Raw genomic sequence first — 22302 nt, forward strand, 5'->3', positions numbered from 1 at the left:
CCAGTTCACGTTATTAACCATCAGTCATGAAGCACCACCACCACCCATGGTATCATCTCCCTGGAGGCTGCCTGCTACCCAGCAACCCATGTCGAAGTGGCTGTAATTGGCGTTAAGATTTTAGGGCACTGGAGGACCAAGAAGGCTGAGTCTGATGAAGCAAGACTTTGCTGGTTCACTCCTCCTAGATAAAAGGGTGGAGAGAACAGCCCTTACTGGAGAAAACCACAGGGCTGACAGTACTACCCAACATTTAAAAAAAAAAAGATTTTAGGGCATTCAAAAAGAGTAGTACTCATGAAACTGTAACATGGGTTAAAGGTGCAAACCCTGTCTGGCAGGGGTGGCACACACCTTTAATCCCAACATTTAGGAGGCAGAGGCAGGTGGAAATCTGAGTTCGAGGCCAGCCTGGTCTACAGAGCGACTTCCAGGACATACAGGGCTGTTACACAGAGAAACCCTGTCTTGAAAAACAATGAAAGTGCAAACCCTGGAGCAGCCTGGGGTTAACAAACAGCAGGTTAGAGACTGCAGGGAAGGAGAGCCCCTGGGGGAGCTGCCCCTCCTCAAGTTTATGTAGTTTAAAAACACCTGTATCCCTTGAGAGAAAAGATGAAGCCCCTGCTCTGAAAAGAGGATAAGCAGAGGACCAGAGACAATCTCACTTAACTTCCTACTCTGGAGGGGCTCTGGGCTCTCAGACCATGGCCTCTGGCAATTGCCCAAGGTTACTCACCCATAGGTCATACCTAGCTTCAGGGTCTCTGCATCCTTGTACACTTTCTTCCAGTACCAGGAATTTGTATAGTCAAGTGCTCTATCACTGAAGTAAGTCCCAACTTGTGTACAAACATGAGAAACCTTGCTTCTGTCTGGGTCCTACTGTCCCTCTGCAACCTCCAATTACTTGAGTAGAATGGGCCTCTTTAGAGGATGGTGGGGAGCAAAGATAGGAAGTGGATATTTAAGAGCAGGGCTGGAGGTATGGCTCGGTGGTTAAATGCTTACTTTCCATACTTTCTGAGGACCTGAGTTTGATTCCCAACACCCACATATTACGCAGCTCACAACTGCCTAAAACTCCAGCTTCAGGGAGTCTGACCCTCTCTGTCCTCTGTGGGCACATGTATTCCCATGACCCACATCCAACCCCTCACGCAATTAACACCTAGAGAAGCCAAAAGTAGAAAGACAAGAGTCCAAAGTCTGAATGGAGCCAGCAGTATCTTGAAGCCCACAATCCAATTACATGAAGCTCAGTATGCAGATCTCACTAGTCCTCCCTTCAGAGTTGGGAGTTAGGGACAGCAGCTACTGGAGAATCCTAACCACATGATTACAATTGGCTTTATCCAGTGGGGACCATGTATAAAAGGCCATGTGGTGGTGTTGGCTTTGTAGAGCGGACTGGATGAGCAGCCTTTTAGAAATGGAAAAGCTAACCTGTGTGTTGGTGCTGTCAGCTGGAGGACCTGGTAGGGATGGACTGAATAACAGGATTGTGTTGAGTCTTTAGTATGTGCAGCTCTTACTTTGAGCCCATGACATTGCCATTCTGTGGCCTGTATACTCTTAGTTTATGCCGCTAGACTTGTTTATGCACCTTGCTGCCCCTATGCTATGATGGCTTTTGCAGGCTGCTACCTAGCTTTTCTATTTGGTCATTTTTCTTGGAGGATGTACTCCTGTAGAAAGGGTACCATAGAGGCTAGGGCAATATAACGGTAAGTCATGGTTCCTGGGGTCTGATTAAATATCCTGTTGTCATCTGTCACTGTGACACGGCACTGGTGGAGTTTCTATCTCATGCTGTTCTGCTGAGCTATTGAACCCACAGGGTGTCATGAGGAGACTAGGTAAAGGAGGATGCAGGTCTTAACCCTGTTAAGGAGGCTATTGCCAGACTTGCAGGACTTAGTGATGGTTTTGACTGAGGTGTTATGCTAATCCTTGGGGTGGCATCAGGTATTGAGGGAAACATTGGCAGTGGCAGGTTGTCTTTTGTTTTGAGACAGGGTCTTGCTATGCAGTTGAGGCTGGCCTCAATCTCATGGCAATTCTGCCTCAGCCTCTTAAATGCTAGGATAACTGGCATATACCACCATACCTGGTAAGGTGGTCTATATGGCTCTATTCATTGTAGGCGGCACCCTTGGGTCGTGTTGGCTGGGTTTCTGCAGTTGCAGATGTCACAGTGCTGCCTATGATACGGCTGTCCTGAATCATTTAATCAACTCCCAAACTTGGCCTTGCCCATGAATAAACTCTTGGGTAAGTGGAGGCTCAGGATACAGGATTGGATCTGGATAGTGGTTTAACGTGTGGCTCTGGAGAGAACCTGGTAAGGTGATCATTATGTGGGACTCATATGTAAACTCAGACATGAAAACTTGGCTCCTTGGTGGGATGTCAGCACACAGCAGGTCACAGGCTATGGTTAACAGCCTTGTCAGACTCTTGCTCAGTCCTTTGAGACCAGAAGAACATCAAGGCTTCCAAGAGTTCGAACTCCAGTTCTGAATTTGGGAGTTTCTTTACCATTCTACACAGCTGCTGGCTTTCTCACTTTTTACATGAAGAACTTGTGTGTTTTAACTTAGCAAGTCTTGGAAGGTAGCAGACTGGAGAATTGCAAGCACTACAACCACAGCCGGGATTAGCCCATCTCTGTTTCTTGCTGTCCCTGTATCCAAAGTCCTGTGGAGGGATTTGCTTGTGGGTTGTGGTTTGTTTGCCTCTGTGCGTGATACTTGCCTGCTCTGAAACAGATAAGTATGGCACTAGACTTTAAAATCTTAGTTTAGTTTAAAAAACAACCCTTTGTTGCTCAGGCTGGCCTGAGTTTCCAAGGGAAGCTTGGATTATAGGTACAGGCCACTACACTGGACCTGGCACAAGATTGACCTTTCCTTCCTTCCTTCTTTCTTTCTTTCTTTCTTCCTTCCTTCCTTCCTTCCTTCCTTCCTTCCTTCCTTCCTTCCTTTTTTCTTTCTTTCCCTCCCTCCCTCCCTCCCTCCCTCCCTTCCTTCCTCTCTTTCTCTCTTTCTCTCTTTTTTTCTTTTTTAAACATAGATGCTGGGTGGTGGTGGCGCACGCCTTTAATCCCAGCACTTGGGAGGCAGAGGCAGGTGAATCTCTGTGAGTTTGAAACCAGCCTGGTCTACAAGAGCTAGTTCCAGGACAGGCTCCAAAGCTACAGAGAAACCCTGACTCGAAAAACAAAAAAACAAAAGAAAAAGACCAAAAACAAAAACAAACAAACAAAAAACATATGGACTCTTCTATTTTTAATGTTTTTTTTCATTTAAAATTTTATTTTATGTATATGGATATTTTGCCTCTGTGTATCTGGCCATCACTTGTGTGGCTGGTGCCTGTGGAGCACAGAAGAAGGCATTAGATCCCCTGCAACTGGAGACACAGATACTTGAACAGCTATGTGGGTTCTGGGAAATGAACTCAGGACTTTGGGAAGAGCAACCAATGTTCTTTATTCTTTTTTGTATATGAATTTTTTAAAGATTTATTATGTATATAATGTTCCTCCTGCATGTATGCCTAAGGCCAGAAGAGGGCACCAGATCTCATTAGAGATGGCTGTGAGCCACCCTGTGGTTGCTGGGAATTGAACTCAGGACCTCTGATCTTCTGAGCCATCTCTTCATCCCCACCAATGCTCTTTTTAACTGCTGGTACAGTTAAGAATATCCAGCTCCCAAAATATCTTTTATTTATTCATTCCTTGACAATTCCATATATGTAAACAATGTATTCTTTTTTGTTTTCTTTTTTTTTGTTTGTTTGTTTTTTTTTTGTTTTTTTTTTTTTTTTTTGTTTTTCGAGACAGGGTTTCTCTGTTTTCTTATTTTTTGAGACAGTTTCTCTATGTAGCCCTGGCTGGCCTTGAACTCTCACGCAGTCCACCTGCCTCTGCCTCTGGGATTAAAGATGTATGCAGCCTCTCCCAGCAACAATGTATCCCACTCCCCAGCTCCTCTTATTATCCCTAGGCACCTAGTAACCCACTTGATTCAATCAGTGCTTCCTGTGGCATGTTGATCTTGTTAGCATGAGATTTTAAAGAAATCACAGAACTTCCTATGAAGTCGCGCCTGGCCTTTCTCTTCCCTCTTGTTGCCGTGTCCCAGTAGGTATTTAAAATGCCAGGTTAATGTGGTCCCAAATAGGCCATTTTACACATTTTCTACAGTGATCTGGACCGGAAAATTCAGGGAATTCATTTTATCATGTTTCCATGACAACTCAAAAGCTGTGACGTTGAAAAACGCGACCGGAACTCACTTTTGCTTTCCAACAAGATGGGGTTGAATTCCTAGGGCTGAGGGAGAAGAGGCCAAAGCTGAGTCTGCTTTGTTTTTGAATACTTTCACTCTCCACACCCGAGGCAAATTTTCTAAACCGCTTGGACTCCACCCTGCCAGCCGCCTAAGGCCAGGGAGGCGGAAACCAACTGGCCGGAAAAGCCTGTTGGGGCACTAGCCGGCTCTAAACGGCGTTGACTTTCTGCCGGGTCCCGCCCCTCTCCTGAGGAAGGCCACCATTGGTTCTCCCAGGCTTCTTATTCTGATTGGTCAGTGAGCGAAGGTCGCTGTGCAGATACGGCCTAAAGTTTCTTTTAGTTTCCGGTGTCTCTGCTATGGCTACTCCGGATTCCCTGACGCTGTTCACCGGCCTCGGCCTGAGCGAAACCAAGGCGCGCGAGACCCTGAAGAACGCGGCTCTGAGTACTCAGCTGCGGGAGGCGGCGACCCAGGTGCGAGTCCCTTTCCCCATGGCCTCAGCTGCCTCCTGTGCTCCAAAGCAACGTGGGGCTGAGTCCAGATCTTGATTTGCTCCGGGTTTCCCGCTGTTGCCTGTGGGGAGAGGAAGCTGAGCTTCACAGCAAAGTGGTTCCATCCTAACCCTCTGGCCACGGGTCTCTTCCCGATTCCTCTGACTGCAGGCGCAGCGGACTCTGGGCTCTGCCATTGACAAGGCTACCGGGACTCTGCTGTATGGCTTGGCCTCCCGACTCAGGGATACCCGGCGTCTTTCTTTCCTTGTGAGCTATATAACCAATAAGAAGATCCACACTGAGCTCCAGCTGAGCGGTGAGACCCCTGCCTGTCTTACCAGTTCCACCTTCAGTCTCCCCCCCCCCCCCCCCCCCCCCCGCGCCTTTGCTTTTCCGGTCAAGTTCCTCAGTTGCTTTCTGAACATCAGGTTGTGGACTGGCACTGGAGCATGGAGGGGGAGAACTCTGGTATGGCTAAGAGGATTATCACAATGAGAGACCTGCTTCAGAACACGTTTCTCTTTCCTGTGGCCTCGGGGCTCCTTTCCAATGATGCCAGGGCTTAACTTCTTAGGCATCCAAGTAGCCAAAACAGTTGAAATTTCATGGCACCAGGAGCCTCTCCATCCACTTTTTGGAGCTGAGCTGTCCGATTGACTTTCCCTTTTCAGCTGCGCTTGAGTATGTGCGGAGTCATCCCCTGGATCCTATCGATCCTGAGGACTTCGAGCGGGAATGTGGTGTAGGTGTGGTGGTGACCCCAGAACAGATTGAAGAAGCCGTAAGTCCTTAGGCTCCAGATGCTCCTGGTTCTGGCCCTGGGAAGAGTGCCGTATCTTCTCTATGCAGACCTCTGGCAGGAGTGCAGGTCTCCAGGCTGTTTCTGGAGAGGCATTTCTGAACCATATGGTTTGATTTCTGCAGGTGGAGGCCACCATAAACAGGCATCGTTCCCAGCTCCTGGCGGAACGGTACCGTTTCAACATGGGGCTGTTGATGGGTGAGTAGGATCTGGGGTGGGAGTTACTTACAGGTTGACCGTCTGGTTGTGCCTTCTGTTTTGGGTATATATGAGAGGGAGGTGGGAGGATGAGCAAGGGGTACTGTAAGTGTCTGGGCCAAGGTTCTGATTCCTGTGTCAGCTAGTACTTCCTTGAGGAGAGGGGGAAGGAGTACCCCCTTTTGCCTCCCTGCAGCTTCTTGTGCCCATACTCTTAGGAGAGGCGCGGGCTGCACTCAAATGGGCAGATGGCAAAATGGTCAAGCACGAAGTGGATATGCAGGTGGGTACCTCCCTAAGCTGAAGCTCGAACCCCACTGAAGGATAAAGGGGAAGGAGACCCTGTTCTTAATCTGACAGAGATCATGGAGCCAGTGTGGAGGGGGTACTACCTGACTTGGGCCTCTGAGTTAGGAGGAATCACTTTCTGTGAAGCTCAGTTTCCTCTTCCCACAAATTGGTGATGTGGCCTTCATCTTGAAACGCTGGCAAAGAATCACAATGATGACCAGCTGAGGTAGACTGTTTATCTTGATGCTGGGCCCACATTGTTTCTCTGTAAATGGCAACGTTGGTTACTTGGGCCCAGGATAAGTCCTCAGGAAGGAAAAGGCATTCACATGAGGAAGCCTCATGGGCAGAGGCAGGCATTTTCTGAGTTCGAGGATAGCCTGGTCCACACAGTGAGACCCTATTTCAAATAACAACAGAAACCCATGAGGAGATAAGATGGGATGGGCTAGATGGGCTCTTGTGCTGGCAGAGAGGCAGGAAGGGCTCCATCAGGAGGCTCTTGAGAGAGGACACTTCTGTCTATGCTTGATTCTGGTATCTGCTCAGGTTCTCCACCTTCTGGGTCCCAAGATGGAAGCTGATCTGGAGAAGAAGCCCAAGGTGAGACTGGGTGCCCCTCAGGATGCCTGTGATGAAGCAGAGATAGAGTGAAACCTAGGGCTGGAGAAGGGGGTGTCTGAACCCATTTCCTCAGCAGGGCTCGTCCAGAGAGTCTGATGCAATGCTATGCTTCTCTCAGGTGGCAAAGGCTCGGCTGGAAGAAACAGACCGGAAGACAGCAAAGGACCCGGTGGAGAATGGTGAGAAGCCTGAGGCTCCTCCCAAACCCGTTTCTGCCTATGGACATTCTGTCTGAAGGACCGTGCAGCATGGCCTCTCGGGCCTCGTCTTATTTATCCATCTTTCTTTTTTCTCAAGACTGGGATTCCTGGAGTTTCCTTTATTTCCTTTGTCCCAGACTGGCATTAGAGACCTGAGAAGTTTGGCTCTGTAGCTCTTGTCTCTGGGACTGGAGAAGAGTGCCCTGCTTAGATCTGGTTTCAGGATGTTGATCGCAGCCATGGATATTTTCCTGAGTTGGGCATGGTTGTTATCTCTATTAGGCAAGGTTCTTGATTTCTTCCCTGCAGGTGAGGTTGCTGGCCAGACCCTGTCTCTAATGGAGCAGCTCCGGGGGGAGGCCCTTAAGTTTCATAAACCAGGTAAGGGGGTACCTTGAAACTGTGGAGTCAACTTGTGATTAGCATTATAGCCAGGCCTGTAGACTCAGCCTCCTTGGCTAACAGCCTGGCCGTCAGATTTGTTCTGATCCTGGCAGGTGAAAACTACAAGACTCCAGGCTATGTGACCACTCCACACACTATGGATCTGCTGAAGCAGCACCTAGAGATCACGGGGGGACAGGTGTGTAGGGTTGTGGTTTGAGTCCCTCATCTCACCTAGGAACGGGCATCTGTTTCTGTTGGGTGATCTGAGCTCTATTCATCTCTTCTGTCCCAATCCCTTCGCTCAGGTACGTACCCGGTTCCCCCCAGAGCCCAATGGAATCCTGCATATCGGACATGCCAAAGCCATCAATTTCAACTTTGGTTATGCTAAGGTAAGTATGTGTCTATGTCCCTGGAAAGTAATATGATCACTGGCTACTCCTGACTGGATTCCAGAAAGATTTCTTTCTATCTTTTGTACCTGATGACAAAGACCAGAGAGGGAAAACACATGTAACAGGTATCCTCAGAAAATGCTGGGTTCATTGGGGAAAAACTAAAATGATTCTTTTTTTTTTTTTAATAAAGTGAATATTTTTTTAACATTTTTTTATTTATTATGTATATAGTATTCTATCTGTGTGTATGCCTGCAGGCCATAAGAGGGCACCAGACCCCATTACAGATGGTTGTGAGCCACCATGTGGTTGCTGGGAATTGAACTCAGGACCTTTGGAAGAGCAGGCAATGCTCTTAACCGCTGAGCCATCTCTCCAGCCCCACTAAAATGATTCTTTAGGTAGGGCTTTCCTATATAGCTCTGGCTGACTTTGAAGTCAGAGATTGCCTGTCTCTGCTTCTCAAGTGCTGGCACGTACTATACCCTGTGGATGTGAGAGAATTTCTTGAATTCCTTTTATTTAACTTTTTAATTTTTTAGTGCTAGTCATCAAAAGAAGACATTAACTAAAAAAAAATATTCTTCGGGCTGAGAGGTAGTGGTGCACACCTTTAATCCCGGCACTCAGGAAGCAGAGGCAGGTGGATCTTTAGTGTGAGGCCAGCCTAGTCTACAGAGTGAGTTCCAGAATAGTCAGGGCTACACAGAGAAACTGTCTCATAAAAACGAGTTGTGTGTGTGTGCACATACCTGCACTTGTGCATGCACTCATGCACACTCATGCTATTGCACATATGTGGATATCAAAGGAAAATTGAGTTGGTTCTTTGCACCATGATTTCTCAGATCAAACTCAGGTCCTAAGGCGTGTGTAGCAGCTGCTTCTGGCTGCTGCTGTCTCGCTGGCTGTAGTTGACGTCTGATAAGCTTGAGCTCTGAGAGTGTCTGAGTTGGATGATGTGGCCCGTAGGGGCTTATGGGTGTGTGGGATGTCACAGGTGCTCCAAATCTTCTAGGCCAACAATGGTATCTGTTTTCTGCGCTTTGACGACACCAACCCTGAGAAAGAAGAAGCAAAATTCTTCACTGCAATTTATGACATGGTGACCTGGCTGGGTATGGATTGGGTGAGGCCTGGGCAGGGCTGTTGGTGAGTGGACCTCTTTGTGGGTCATGGCTTTGCCAGTTAGTGTTTCTTGCTGGCTCTTCATATTATGTCTCTACTGCCTCAGGTTACACACCTTACAAAGTGACATATGCCTCTGACTATTTTGACCAGCTGTATGCCTGGGCTGTGGAACTCATCCGCAGGTGAGGCCAGGCCCATCGTGTTGAACCAGGTAAACTGACCAGGTCATGGACCACCTGCACATTCATATCCCTTTTTCACAGGGGTCAAGCTTATGTGTGTCACCAGAGAGTGGAGGAGCTGAAAGGCCACAACTCTTTGCCTTCACCATGGAGGGAGCGGCCTGTTGAGGAATCGCTGCTACTCTTTGAGGTGGCATCCCAGAAGGGCAGCTTGGTTTGGCAAGGTCAGTTTGCTAAGGCTGAGATGTTTCTGTGTGTAGAAGTAGTCTGAGCTCTTGTTCTCCTCAGGCAATGCGCAAGGGCAAGTTCGCAGAGGGTGAGGCCACGCTTCGAATGAAGCTGGTGATGGAGGACGGCAAGATGGACCCTGTGGCCTACCGAGTCAAGTATACACCACACCATCGGACAGGGGACAAATGGTACATATTGTCATGGGGAGGGGTGGATTAGGGAAGAGCCAGTGGGATGGGGCAGAGGGGATGGGTTAGTGGGATCTGCTGTCTATGTCCCACAGGTGTATCTATCCCACCTACGACTATACACACTGCCTTTGTGACTCCATTGAGCACATCACGCACTCATTGTGTACCAAGGAATTCCAGGCTCGGTGAGGAGGCTGACCTTATGGGATGGGTAGGGTAAGGGGATTCCTTTTTTGTTTGGAGTGTGTAAATGCATGCAAGTGGGTGTGCGGGTGCCACAGCACGTGTGTTGAAATCAAAAAGGACAATTGTGAGAGTCAGCTCTCTCTCTGCGCTAAGTAGGTTTCAGGGAGACAACTCGGTTCTTCAGACTTGGCATTAAGTACCTTTACCTGCTGAGCTCTCTCAATGGCTTCTAATGCCTTTTCTTTCATCTCTCCCTGGCACCACAGGTGGCCGGGTCTAACCTTATCCTTCCATCCTAGACGGTCTTCCTACTTTTGGTTATGTAATGCGCTGGATGTCTATTGCCCTGTTCAGTGGGAATATGGCCGTCTCAACTTGCACTATGCTGTTGTCTCAAAGCGGAAGATTCTCCAGCTTGTAGCAGCTGGTGCCGTTAGGTAGGTATGGACCTGGGTTCACCAGAGGTGTAGCACCAGTGGCTTGTGCTGTTTAAGGTCTTCTGACTATCATCGTATTCACAGGGACTGGGACGACCCACGGCTCTTCACACTTACAGCCCTACGACGACGGGGTTTTCCACCTGAGGCCATCAACAACTTCTGTGCTCGGGTATAATCCAGTGGATTGAGCGGGTAGAAACAGGCTAAGTGTGGCTTTGTGGCTGTAGCTATGACTGTTTTCCTGACAGGTGGGAGTTACAGTGGCACAGACCACAATGGAACCACATCTTCTGGAAGCCTGCGTGCGTGATGTGCTAAATGATACAGCTCCACGAGCCATGGCTGTGTTGGAGCCACTAAAAGTTGTCATCACTAACTTTCCTGCTCCCAAGGTGGGCCTACCTCAGTGTGTGCATGAGTACATGGGTTTATAAATGCCTGGGCTGGGGATCCTAGTATCTGGCCTGACTGAGATACCTATCTCCTGCTACAGCCCTTGGACATTCAAGTGCCAGACTTCCCAGCTGATGAGACCAAGGGCTTCCACCAAGTTCCTTTTGCTTCCACTGTCTTCATTGAGAGAACTGACTTTAAGGAGGTAAATGGGGGTCTTGTAGTATCCTCATCCCTTCTCTTAAGTCCATCTCTTTCCTGCTTTACCATGATAGACATGGGATTGGGAGAAGCCTTGTACTCGCATGATGCTTGCAGCTCCTGTAACTTCCATGATTCTTTTCTCTAGGAGTCAGAGCCAGGCTATAAGCGCCTGGCCTGTGGCCAGCCTGTGGGCCTAAGGCATACTGGCTATGTCATCGAACTGCAGCATGTTGTCAAGGTAAGAGGCAGCTGCAGTCTTTGCGGATATGGATATTGCCTGCTAGGATATTGTCAAGCTTTGTGTGTAGCCAGCAGTCTTCGTGATGGTTCCCTGGTCTGATGCATCTCCCTCACTTCTAGGGCTCCAGTGGCTGTGTGGAGTGCTTGGAGGTGACCTGTAGAAGAGCTGATTCTGGAGAGAAGCCCAAGGCCTTTATTCACTGGGTGTCACAGCCTCTGCTATGTGAGATTCGCCTCTATGAGCGACTGTGAGTGGACATAACTGGCACTGGGGCAGTCACAAGATGGGCTCTCCAGCTGGGGCCTGATTTTTACTCTGGCCACAGATTCCAGCACAAGAACCCCGAAGACCCTGTGGAAGTGCCTGGTGGATTCCTAAATGACCTGAACCCGGTAGGCTCATGGAGTGGGATGAGGGTGGTGGGCCTCCTGGCTGCACAGCTACTTGAATTCTCTGTCTGCAGGCCTCACTACAAGTGGTGGAAGGAGCGTTAGTGGACTGCTCTGTGGCTTTGGCAAAGCCCTTTGACAAGTTCCAGTTTGAGCGTCTCGGATACTTCTCTGTCGATCCAGATAGCAAACAAGGACAGGTGCTTACCTTTACCCACCTATGCCTTTCTGCAGTACTGATGGTGGTGGCTGGTCACTGTAACAAACACTCCCTACATCCCTTAGCCTTTACCGGTTAAGGGAGGGGTATTCATGTGTTACTTTTGAGGAAACTGATTTAGAGGGTTAGATCCAAGCACAAAATATAATAGGGATCCTGACTTTTTTACTCTTCAAAGTAGCATGCAGGTTACAGGTTGTCATAATCCTCATGAGTCTAAGGCACAGCAGCAGCAGAGTTATTTAGTCCCGTATCCAATATTGCGGAGTTATTGATGTTCTGTCCCATGAGATATCACCTCCTTGAGGGAGGGAGAGTAAAGGGCCTGCTTTTGGGCTGTTGGTCATTTTTCTTGCCTTTCAGCTTGTCTTCAACCGAACTGTCACATTGAAGGAAGATCCAGGAAAGGTGTGAACTGAAAACATGTGGACCTACCTCATTCTGGAGGCTGGGGGTGCCCTCACCATCCCATACTCCATTTCAATAAAGAGTAACTAAATTTCTGGAGTCCATGTGTTGTTTGCCTTTCTGGTATTTGAGGCCTCTGGAGACATGCTGTGTGAAGTGCTGGTGGTGGTGCTTACACATGCAGTCTGAAGAACGGGCTTCCCCAGGGCAGAGGGAGTGACAGAACCGCTACTGCACAGCCTGGTTCTCAAAGGCAAGTGCATGGCAGGGATTAGATCTGCACTTTGTATGAGAAACCTGAGGGCCCCGGAGATGCTCCTCCAGTTATCAGCCGGAGGGGAGGGCTTTAGTTTGTCTGGGGCCAGGCAGATCAACAGAATGATCAGGGAAAAAAAAAAAAAAAACCTGTCTCCTGTGCAAACAGAGTGAGATAAAGCATGAATGCTGTGGCGGCCTTTCAAGCTTAGAAACCCCAGAAGTCTCCCTGGGTGCTTCTACAAGCTGAGGCTCCTGATCCAGTTGCAGTTTAGGTTGGATCCCATCTCAGAAAAGGACCTCAGAGGACTTTGAAGACTCAAGAGTTTGCCAGGACAGGAACAAGTGCAGAAGGCAGAAAGGCTTGCCCAGAGGCTGATTGCTCTCTGGGTGGCTGTCAGTTGCTGGGGAGGCGGTAGGTGAGTGCCTGCAGCTTTAATGCCTTCCACATTTTCCCTGTATACAAACACTGGGCTACCCAAGGCCCGCTTTAAGGTGGACCTGACTCTGGTAAACTGATCTCAGATGGCAGCTGATGGTGAGCGTTCCCAAGCTGTTTTCTCCAGAGTATCCGCAGCCCGAGCATTTCCCAGGGGCGGTACAACTGTTAAAGCTGAGCCCAGTTTAGGGGTTTGGGAGGCCACCTTAACCACTGAGGTAGGCCGGGCCACGCCTCGCGAGGAGTTGAGCAGGCAGGGGAGGCGCAAGCGGGACGCCATAGGTGGGTTCTAGAAGCACGCTTCCAGACCCCTGGCGGGAGCAAAATAACCCCGGGGTATCGAACCCCAGGCCTAAGCTCCTCCCCTCATGGAGGGGCGTCCATGGGCGTGGCGCTCCTTTCAACAACCGAGGACCACTCTCAGTCCCACCGACCTCCCTCTCAGAAGCGTTCCCTTTAAGTCTGACCGGCAGCTCTCGCGGGATCCGCTCCTTCCATTATCGCGAGAAGTGTGCTCAGCTCCCATTGGTTGTGAGGGTTGAATGTAAGATGGCGCCCAGGGAGCTGTGAGGAGAAAATCCTGTCGGTCTTGGAGCAGCGACGGCAGAACCGAGGCCCCGAGCGGTGAAGCGGGGCCGGCGGGTAGAGCGGAGGCAGCGGCGGCGGTGGCGTCGCCGGGTGAGGGCTCTGGTCGGGGTGGGAATGCAGCCAGTCTGTGGTACTGGGGCAGCAGGCCCACTCCACACAACGGCGGGCGGGGGCGGAAGGGCCGCCGCCGCTGGGCCCCAGCGACCTCGGGCCGGCCGGGGAACGGAGACCGGCCCTCGGCTCGCGCGCCTCCGCCCCGCCGATGGGGGGAGGGGCGGGCCCGGGCTCCGGGTGGGCGCGGCGCAGGGGCGCGCGCCACGGGGCGCGCGCGCGCACGAGCCTGTTTTTTTTTTTTTTTTTTGCGCGCGGTAACGCGCGCGCTGTGCGGTCCTCCCGTTGCGCGTTGCCGCTCGACGTGCGCGTCCCCGTTGGCTCTCAGCTGTGGCCCGTGGGCTAGAGCGGCTTCCGGGGCGCGCGCCTCTCCGCGACCCCCAGGTTGTGCGGCGCGCGCCCTGCTGTTAGTTGGTCGCGCCGTCCCGAGTGCGCGCAGGACGCCCCCTCCGAGCTGAGGGCCGGCAGCCTGGCGGACGAGCGACTCGCTGCGTGGGGAACGTGGAGGGTTGGGCCCTTCCTGCTCTGGTGACGTCCGGGGTAGCGGTGGCCTAGGTCCGCAGAGAAACCTAGCGGCTTTGCTGTCTGGCTTGCGGCTCCGTTCCTCTGCGAGGCAGACAAGATTGCTCGTACTAACTGAAGAATGCTGTCATTTAAGGGAGGCCCACGTACTGGGTGGGTGCTTGGGGAGGGTGCTACCCTGCTTCGGAAACGGAGTCCTATTGGCCAGAGAGGGTATTGGGTCCCCTTGGGTCTTTTCACCTTGTACTGGTACTTTGTGACGAGGAGAGAAGGTTAATTTAACACTACAAGGCCCTTCGTTAGTGCCTGTTTTATCTTCTATGAGAAACCATAAGCGCAGTTGATACACGTCACCTCTGTGCTCACCGGAAAAATATTCTCTAATGTGTGTGGTACCAAATTCTCCAAGTTTTAAAATTCCGCTTTAAATCCTTAAATGCATCTCCCCCCACGCCCCCGCATGGGTGGGAGGGGCTTGCTTTTCTGTTCCGAATAAGGGCCGGTTCTTAACGTTGATAAACTTGATCAATGATTTTATTTTCTTTGTATTTTCTAAAGTACCCAGCAGAAATTTCTAAAATCGTCCCGTGTCACTACAGAAATCAAGTGACTTAAGTCCTTCCCAGTTTTTGTTTTTTGTTTTTTTTTTTTTTGTTTTTTTGTTTTTTTTGGTCCCAGCACCGTGATCTGGTGTCAAGGAAATCTAGGTTTGTGAAAGAGAAATATGCATCTCTTTTTTTTCTAACACAAAACATCTGCTAGTTTATTATACAGTATGATCCACTAAGCTTGAAGAAAAGCAAGCTAAAAGTAATCAAATTTGGTAGTAATGTTTCTTTTTAATAAACTATTTTTTTAAGAACAAAGTTAAAACTTAAAAAGAGGCTGAGGATGGAAGGAACTTCTTTGTTCTATCTTCTTCAGAATGTTAGAAGTCTTAAGAACTCAGGACACGCAGCAGACATACATGCAACATGGTGACTGGTGAGTTAAAATCATTCATATGCTGGAAGTATGTGTGCAGTCCGTTACCCCCACCCCTTGATGATACTGAAACTACAAATCCTGTCATTCATTCTCGGTGTTGTCTGCTAGAAACCGCAAGCTACTAGAAAACTGCAGATGTGGGAAACTGTTGCTTGGACAGTGGTCCCTTAAAATCTACGTCAACTGAACATGCAGGATTACATTGCAGAGCATCAACTAAGAACCTAAATGGTTGAAAAGAACAAGTCAGGTTTTTTTGAGGATGTAGTTAAAAACTTTTTATACCTTTTAAGCTTGCTTATTCTGGATTATCTATATTTTTTTTAAACAATGTTTCCATGAACTAATATTTACCTGATAACTTTTAGTTCTCTGGGATAAGCTTTTATACTTCTCCAAGAACTTACACAGTTTCATATCTCCTTGCAAAAGCTAATGTTGATGTTGTGTCTCCAAACAAACGCACAAAAAGTTGTTGAATTTTACTGTGAATTTGAATTGCTTGAAAAAACAAAAGCAACATATATCAAAGCCCCGTTAGGGATTTTGGGTGTGGCTGTCCTCTTTTATAACAGCTACAGAATCAAGGATATTTTCCCCTAAGCTTGCATGCTTAGTCAGTAGTGGTTTGTGCTCGATGTGCCATGCTTCTCACTCCTCTGCTTTATCTGTGAATATCTGTTTCTGAGTTGGCCTCAGAATGAGGTGTTACACGAACACCTTTTCTTTGCTCGCCTGCATTTAGTTCCAAGTGTAAGTCCTCTGAGCTTCAGTATTTTCCCTTATAATATTTGATTATGATTTCTGTTTTTAGCAGGTTTTTGTTTGTTTTTGTTACTTGGTGCAGAGGATTGATCCTAGAGTTTTGCACATGCTAAGCATGCACTTTACCACTAAGCGACTTCTTCAGCTCTGTGATTTGTCGGATTAAACTGATTTGCCTGCATGAAGAAAAAGATGTACATTTTTGCTTTCTTAAAAGGGGGAAAGAAATGATTTCTTTGGACCTACTTAGAAGGCTGATCTTTTTCTCTTTGAGATGGATTTTAGGAATTTTGGGTTGGCTTGTTGCTGTGGAACATGATCTTGAACTTCTGATCCTCTTGCCTCTTCCTCCCAGGTGCTGAGATTATAAGTATGCCGCCACCAAACTCATTCTCTGTGGATGGGAGATCAAACCTTGGGCTTTGTACATGCTAGACAAACACACTACAGCACCCTCCCTTAAGGTTGTGGAATATGTAGGCACTGTTTACAGATCAGATTAGTGTAACTACATCTAAGAAATAGAATGTCATCATCTCTGATCTGTTCCTCCTCATAGCATCTCAGTTCTTGGAGACTTTATTTTTTAATGTGTATGGGTGTTTTGTCTGTATATATGTCATGCACTGTGCATGCAGTACCCTCAGAACCAGAATAGGGTAGGGTGTTTGATCCCTTGGGCCTGGAGTTAGAGACAGTTGTGAGCTGCCATTGGGGTGCCAGGAATCAAACCCAGGGCCTCTGGAAGAGCAGCCAATGTGCTTGACTACTGCTAAACCATTTCTTCAGCTTGATAATCTTGTCTTTTGTCTTTATATTTACCATCTCTGTATCCATAAACAGTTTTTTTTTCTTTTTTTTTTAAAATCCATATGTACACAGGCAGTCTTGCTTTATGATTATTGTTGTTTTCAAGACAGGATCTCACTATGCACCTCTGGCTGTTTTGCAGTGTTTACCATGTAGACCAGGCTGGCTCTGAACTCACAGAGATCCACCTGTCTCTCATCTCTGCCTCCCAAGCTTACTTACTTTATTACTGTCTTCTGCTTGATGTTTGTTGCTGTATTGTTCTGTTGATATTCCATAATTTTCTGTCCCATGCTAGTAAACATTTAAATTGCTTCTAGTTTATAGATATTAGTGCTACTATGAACGTTTGCATGTGTATTTGTTGTCATATGCATTTAATGTTAGAATTGCTTGATTTTATGGAAGGCATATTTTCAACTTTACTAGTCAGTTTACAGCCTATCAGTATTTGATAAAAATATGGATTTTAAATTCTTAGTTGAGTATGTGTTGATTTCTTTTTATTTTTTTATTTTATTTTATTTATTTTTTTTCGAGACAGGGTTTCTCTGTAGCTTTGGAGTCAGTCCTAGCTCTTGTAGACCAGACTGGCCTTGAACTCACAGAGATTCCCCACCCTCTGCCTCCCTGTGCTGGGATCAAAGGCGTGCGCCACCACCGCCTGGCAAGTCTGGGATTTCTAAGAAACGGCGTGTGATAGATGAGTGGCCCCCATGCAATAATTTCTTTGACAAACAAACTTTGTGGTGGGTTAGTACCTGTAAGAATAGTAGTAGGAAGCTGGGCGGTGGCGGCGCACACCTTTAATCCCAACACTCAAGAGGCCGAGGCAGGCAGATCTCTGTAAGTTTGAGGCCAGCTTGGTCTACAAGAGCTAGTTCTAGGACAGGCTCCAAAACTACAGAAAAACCCTGTCTCAAAAAACCACCCGCCCAAAAAAAAAGAATAGAAGTGGGTTTTCCATTATGCTTCCTTGACAATAACTGCTTACCTTATTTAGATCAAATATGGCTAATTTCTTAAAATTGGTCTTCTTTTAACATGTGAAAGTGCAGTTTTTAAATCAGATTAAGCTATGAGAACCATTCTTAGAGTAGGTATTTGAGAGAGGTTTTGGTCTCAAAAAGGAGGCAAGACTGAGGGAACTTGGGTTTTGGGTTGTCTTCTCATAGAAATACAAAACCTCAAAAAACCATGGCTAATCCAAAGGTAATGAGTTATCTTGATTGTTGCAGTCAGTCACTAATTGAACTCCTTGTTATACACACCCAACTCCCCACCCACCCCCATCCCGCCTATTTCTGTACTTGACCAGTCAAACAAGCAAACAAACCTTAGGACTCCTAGGAAGAAATAAGTGACTCAAGAAGGGGTGAGTGTGGTGAGTACCAGAATCCCCCTCCCCCTTTTCTTTTTCTGCAAGACAGGGTTTCTCTGTTTAATTGTCCTGGTTTTCCTGGAATTCACTTTGTAGACCAGACTGATGTGGAACTCGCAGAGATCTGCCTGCCTCTGCCTCCCAAGTGCTGGGATCAAAAGCCTGCACCATTACCTCTGCCTGCCTAGAATCATCTCTTAATACCTAAATGGGAAGAAAATTAGCCACAACACCATTGGAGATGTTTTTGAGAAATCTTTTCCATGAGGACAATTGTGTTCTAGTAATAAAATGATAGCTTGTATGTTAAATTTCTGTCAGGTATTATGTTGATAATAGCTTTCCTAAACTAAGTAGAGTGAGGCAGATAAGTAACATAGAGAAAGTAAGTGCCTTGGATCTGTTGATGGGAGCTGTTTACAGATTCTACCTATCCTACTGTGTTTTCTCTTTTTCCATTGTTACTCTGTCCTGATGTGCAGATACTGGGGATACTCAATATATTCCCAGAGAGCTTTGTGTTTTTAGAAGTCTTATAATTTCCTTCCTGCTTTTCACCTGCTCTTTGGCTTGCAACTAATTATGAGTCTTATCTCTTGAGTGGAGTAGTTTATTTTTTATGGAAGCTTAGCCTTTGTGTCTTTGTGAGCAGCATCTTGAGGATTTTAACATCCTTCATTATTATGTAAACTTTTGGTGTTCGATAATTTTTGTTTGTAAGAGTTGAAGGTTGTTAGGGAAAAACCATACTACTCATAAAAGGAATTGTTTTTGTCTTACTGTTGTGTATAAGGGAGGGGCATTGGTGATTTGGTATCTTGTTATGCAACTTGTAAAATAGAGCAGTACACAGAAAGGAACTTAGATTTATCAGCTAATTGTTAGTGTTCAGATATTTTTGACTGTTTTTTAATATTTATTTATTATGTATACAATATTCTGTCTGTGTGTATGCCTGAAGGCCAGAAGAGGGCACCAGACCTTATTGCAGATGGTTGTGAGCCACCATGTGGTTGCTGGGAATTGAACTCAGGACCTTTGGAAGAGCAGGCAGTGCTCTTAACCGCTGAGCCATCTCTCCAGCCCCCTTGACTGTTTTTTCTCCTAATGTAAAACTAAACAATATTGGGCCATACAAGTAAAATTATATTAGCTGTCTTTTTGTTTTGTATTTACACATCTATGTTTCTGTGTCAGGAAGTATTTTCAAAATTATTTTGTGGCATTGGGGCAAGAAACACATCCCTCATTTCATTTTTGACATGCCTTATTAGTTTAATTAAAGTTAAAAAAAACTTAGGTTTTTTTGTTGTTGTTTTTGTTTTTTTTTGTTTTGTTTTGTTTTGAGCCAGGTTGGTGTATCTCAGGCTTGCTTATAATTTATGTAGTCTAGGTTAATATGGTTGTAGAGCCAGGCAGTGGTGGTGCACGCCTTTAATCCCAGCACTGGGAGGGTAGAGGCAGTCTGGTTTGTGGAGCAAATTCCAAGACAGTCTAGGTTAACATGATTGTAGAGCCAGGCCATGGTGGTGCACGACTTTAATCCCAGCACTGGGGAGGCAGAGGCAGTCTGGTCTGTGGAGTGAATTCCAAGACAGTCAGGGCTATTATACAGAGAAACCCTGTCTCAGAAAAGAGATTTTGGTTATGTAGATGGAGCAGTGGCGTCCCACTGGAAACAGTCTTTTGTTTTTTTAGACAGAGTTTCTCTGTGTACCCCTGGCTGTCCTGGAACTCACAGATATTTGCTTGCCTCTGCCTCTTGAATGTTGAGATTCAATGTGGGCACAACTAAACCTGGCTCACAGTATTGTTTTAAAGTACTCTTAGGAGCTAAAGCTCTATCAGTGGTAGAGTACTTCCTTAGTATATGTAAGGCCTTGTGTTTGACTCCCAGCCCCACTTTAAAAAAATGCACAGAAGACAACATTACAAGTAAATGACATGGTAGAGAGAGCTTTTAAATATTTAGGAAGTTGGGCATGATAGCACACGCCTTCAATCCCAGAACTTCCAACACTTAGGCTGAGGCAGATGGATCTCTGAGTTCTATGACCAGCATGGTCTACATTGTGAGTTGTAGCTTGTCTCAAGAGTGTGTGTTGTGTATAGCACATGAACTCTTTGAAAAATTACTATAAGGTTGTTGTCTTTGTTGTTTTCCAAAGCAGCATTTGTGTATCAGGTTGAAGCTAGTTTGAACTTTTGTTTATTGGGATATTGAACTGTGATGGATAGTTTCAAGTTTGCAAGTTATAAGGACAAGAAATGAAAACTAGCTGTGCTTTCTATAACAATTTACAGGTTTGGAAAGTTCGTTCAAAGTAACTTCTTTTAGTAAAAGTTTTGAGTTCTGTATTGGGAATGGTTTAGCAGATACAGGCACTTGTCACCAATCACTACACTTATTAATCCCCAGGACCTGAATGGTAGAGATCAGACCCCAATGGATTATCCTCTGACCTCTACACACATGCAGATACACACACAAATACATGTTGTTAAGAGAAATCCATGTGTGTCTGTTTAAGGGGTATCAAGGATTCATTAAGATATGAAAGGGGAAATACACTCAAGAATACAGGATATGCAGAGTCCTTTGAAAGCTGGGGACTGATCGCATACTGCTTCATGCTGCCTGATTTAGTCTTTACCCAAGGGAGCAAGAGAGCATGACCACCTTCCCTTCTTTATTATAAGAGGTCACCTGTAGGCAGACGAGAAGCACTGCCTATGTCAGGCCAGACAGCCCACGGTGGAGTGAATACCCACTACATACATGTAATTTTTTTTCTCTTTTTGTTTTTTTGAGACAGGATCTCTGTGTATAGCAGCCCTGGCTATTTTGGAACTCAGACCAGGCTGGCCTTTAACTCAGAGATCTGCCTGTCTCTCCCTCAAGAGTGCTGAGACTGGGATTAAAGGTGTGCACCTAGCTGAGTTGTTGTGGTGCACATATTTTATTCTATCATCCAAGAGACAGAGGCAGGTGTACCTCTGTGAATTCCCAGGCTTTGTAGAGAGGCCCCCATCCCAAATAAAAAAACATATATAAAAGTTCAACCAAAAAAAAAAAAAGGAAGGAAGGAAAGAAGAAAAGAGACATTACTATGCCCAGCTGCATAATAAAATTTTTAAAAATAAAGTTCTCCATTAAATCCACTTGTTAAAATGTTTTAGCTTCCTTTGGGTCTTTGTTTTATTTTATTGTATTTTTTTAAAATATTTATTTATTATGTATACAATATTCTGTCTGTGTGTATGCCCGAAGGCCAGAAGAGGGCACCAGACCCCATTACAGATGGTTGTGAGCCACCATGTGGTTGCTGGGAATTGAACTCAGGACCTTTGGAAGAGCAGGCAATGCTATTAACCTCTGAGCCATCTCTCCAGCCCCCTTTTATTCTATTTTTTAACAAGACTTTTTATTTATATATTTTATGTACATGAGTGCTCTGTCTTTATGCATGCCAGAAGAGGGCATTGTGAGCCACCATGTGGTTGCTGGGAATTGAACTCAGGATCTCTGGGAGAGCAGATAGTGCTTTTAACCGCTGAGCCTTCTCTCCAGCACTGTTTTGTTTTGTTTTTGTATAATTTTTTTGAGGTGGTTTCTCTATAGCTCTGGCTGTACTGGAACTTGCTCTGGAGACCAGGCTGACCTCAAACTCAGATCCTTCTGCCTCTGTCTTCTGAGTGTTGGTATTAAAGATGTACACCACCTTGCCCTGCTAGTTCGCTGATTTTATAGACCTGTAGGAAGTTTCAAGTTGAGCTTACTCTCAAATGTACTTTGACTTATCCTTGATGTACCACATGGTGTTAGCTGATTCTAAGCTTAGAACACTGTAGATTTACTGTGGATTCAGCATTGAAGAGCATTGGTTCTTTTAGAAGACTAGGTTCGATTTCCAGCAAATTGAGAAGGTGAGTTATTTGAGTTATGACTCAGATCTTAGGTTGTAAATGCTTAAAATTTGTAAAGAATCAGTGAACAACCAGGGAGTGGTAGCAAACACCTTTAATCCCTGTTTCAGAAACAAAGTTTATGTTCTAGGACTCCTTTTTATTGTTTTTGTTCCTTTGCACAAGGTCTTTCTGGCTTCAAACTCATAGCAGATATCTATGTGCTTGGATTAGATATGTGTACTACTAATAGTGCCTGGCTTCCATTTGTCTTTGTGTGTGTTCCTGTGTGTGTAGAGGCCAGAGGTTGGTATAGTGTGGCCTTCCTCACTCCACCTTATAGGAGCTCTCATTGCGCCTGCAACTCATGGATTTGGCTAGTCTACTGTGGGCAAGTTCTTTAACAATTGAGCCATTTCCTCAGCTTCTATTTACTTTTTTATTGTTGGTTTTGGCGTGTGTGTACATATTCATGCATGTGTGTCCTGGTTCATGTATTTGTGGGAGGCCAGAGTTTTAGCGTTAGGACCTTTTAGTCACTCCTTAGTTTATGACACGGCCTCCTGTATAATAGAGATGACCTATTTAACTTGACTCCTTGGGGTGAATGTCGAATGACCCCCA

General features: G+C 46.4%; 2 protein-coding genes and 1 non-coding gene across 7 annotated transcripts in view; all 3 read left to right on the top strand.

The window, feature by feature from the left end:
- Nucleotides 1–127: 127 nt before the first annotated feature.
- LOC119810932 lies at nt 128–255 on the top strand. The gene has a single exon (XR_005284868.1).
- Nucleotides 256–3857: 3602 nt separating this feature from the next.
- On the top strand, nt 3858–12013 carry Qars1 (glutaminyl-tRNA synthetase 1). The gene is made up of 24 exons (XM_038324048.1): nt 3858–4777; nt 4967–5114; nt 5470–5579; nt 5723–5798; nt 6017–6081; nt 6639–6692; nt 6832–6892; nt 7223–7294; nt 7411–7496; nt 7606–7692; nt 8717–8816; nt 8933–9011; nt 9093–9201; nt 9300–9430; nt 9526–9618; nt 9919–10056; nt 10141–10228; nt 10308–10451; nt 10553–10657; nt 10802–10894; nt 11017–11144; nt 11223–11289; nt 11361–11486; nt 11870–12013. Exons 1-24 carry the CDS (start codon nt 4661–4663, stop codon nt 11918–11920), a joined length of 2328 nt encoding a protein of 775 aa, XP_038179976.1. The 5' UTR covers nt 3858–4660; the 3' UTR covers nt 11921–12013.
- A 1115-nt stretch (nt 12014–13128) lies between these two features.
- Qrich1 (glutamine rich 1) overlaps nt 13129–22302 on the top strand; it is a 42029-nt gene continuing 32855 nt past the window's right edge. The window contains exons 1-2 of one of the 5 annotated variants that reach the window (XM_038322347.2): nt 13129–13286; nt 14754–14813. The gene's annotated coding sequence lies outside the window, so the exon portion shown is untranslated. Of the gene's footprint in view, nt 13287–13629; nt 13983–14689; nt 14814–22302 lie in introns of those variants that run through there. The other 4 variants (XM_038322348.2, XM_038322345.2, XM_038322344.2 and 1 more) reach the window with 4 other exon arrangements.

The sequence above is a fragment of the Arvicola amphibius genome, chromosome 3, assembly GCF_903992535.2.
Source record: "Arvicola amphibius chromosome 3, mArvAmp1.2, whole genome shotgun sequence".
Classification (NCBI taxonomy): domain Eukaryota; kingdom Metazoa; phylum Chordata; class Mammalia; order Rodentia; family Cricetidae; genus Arvicola; species Arvicola amphibius.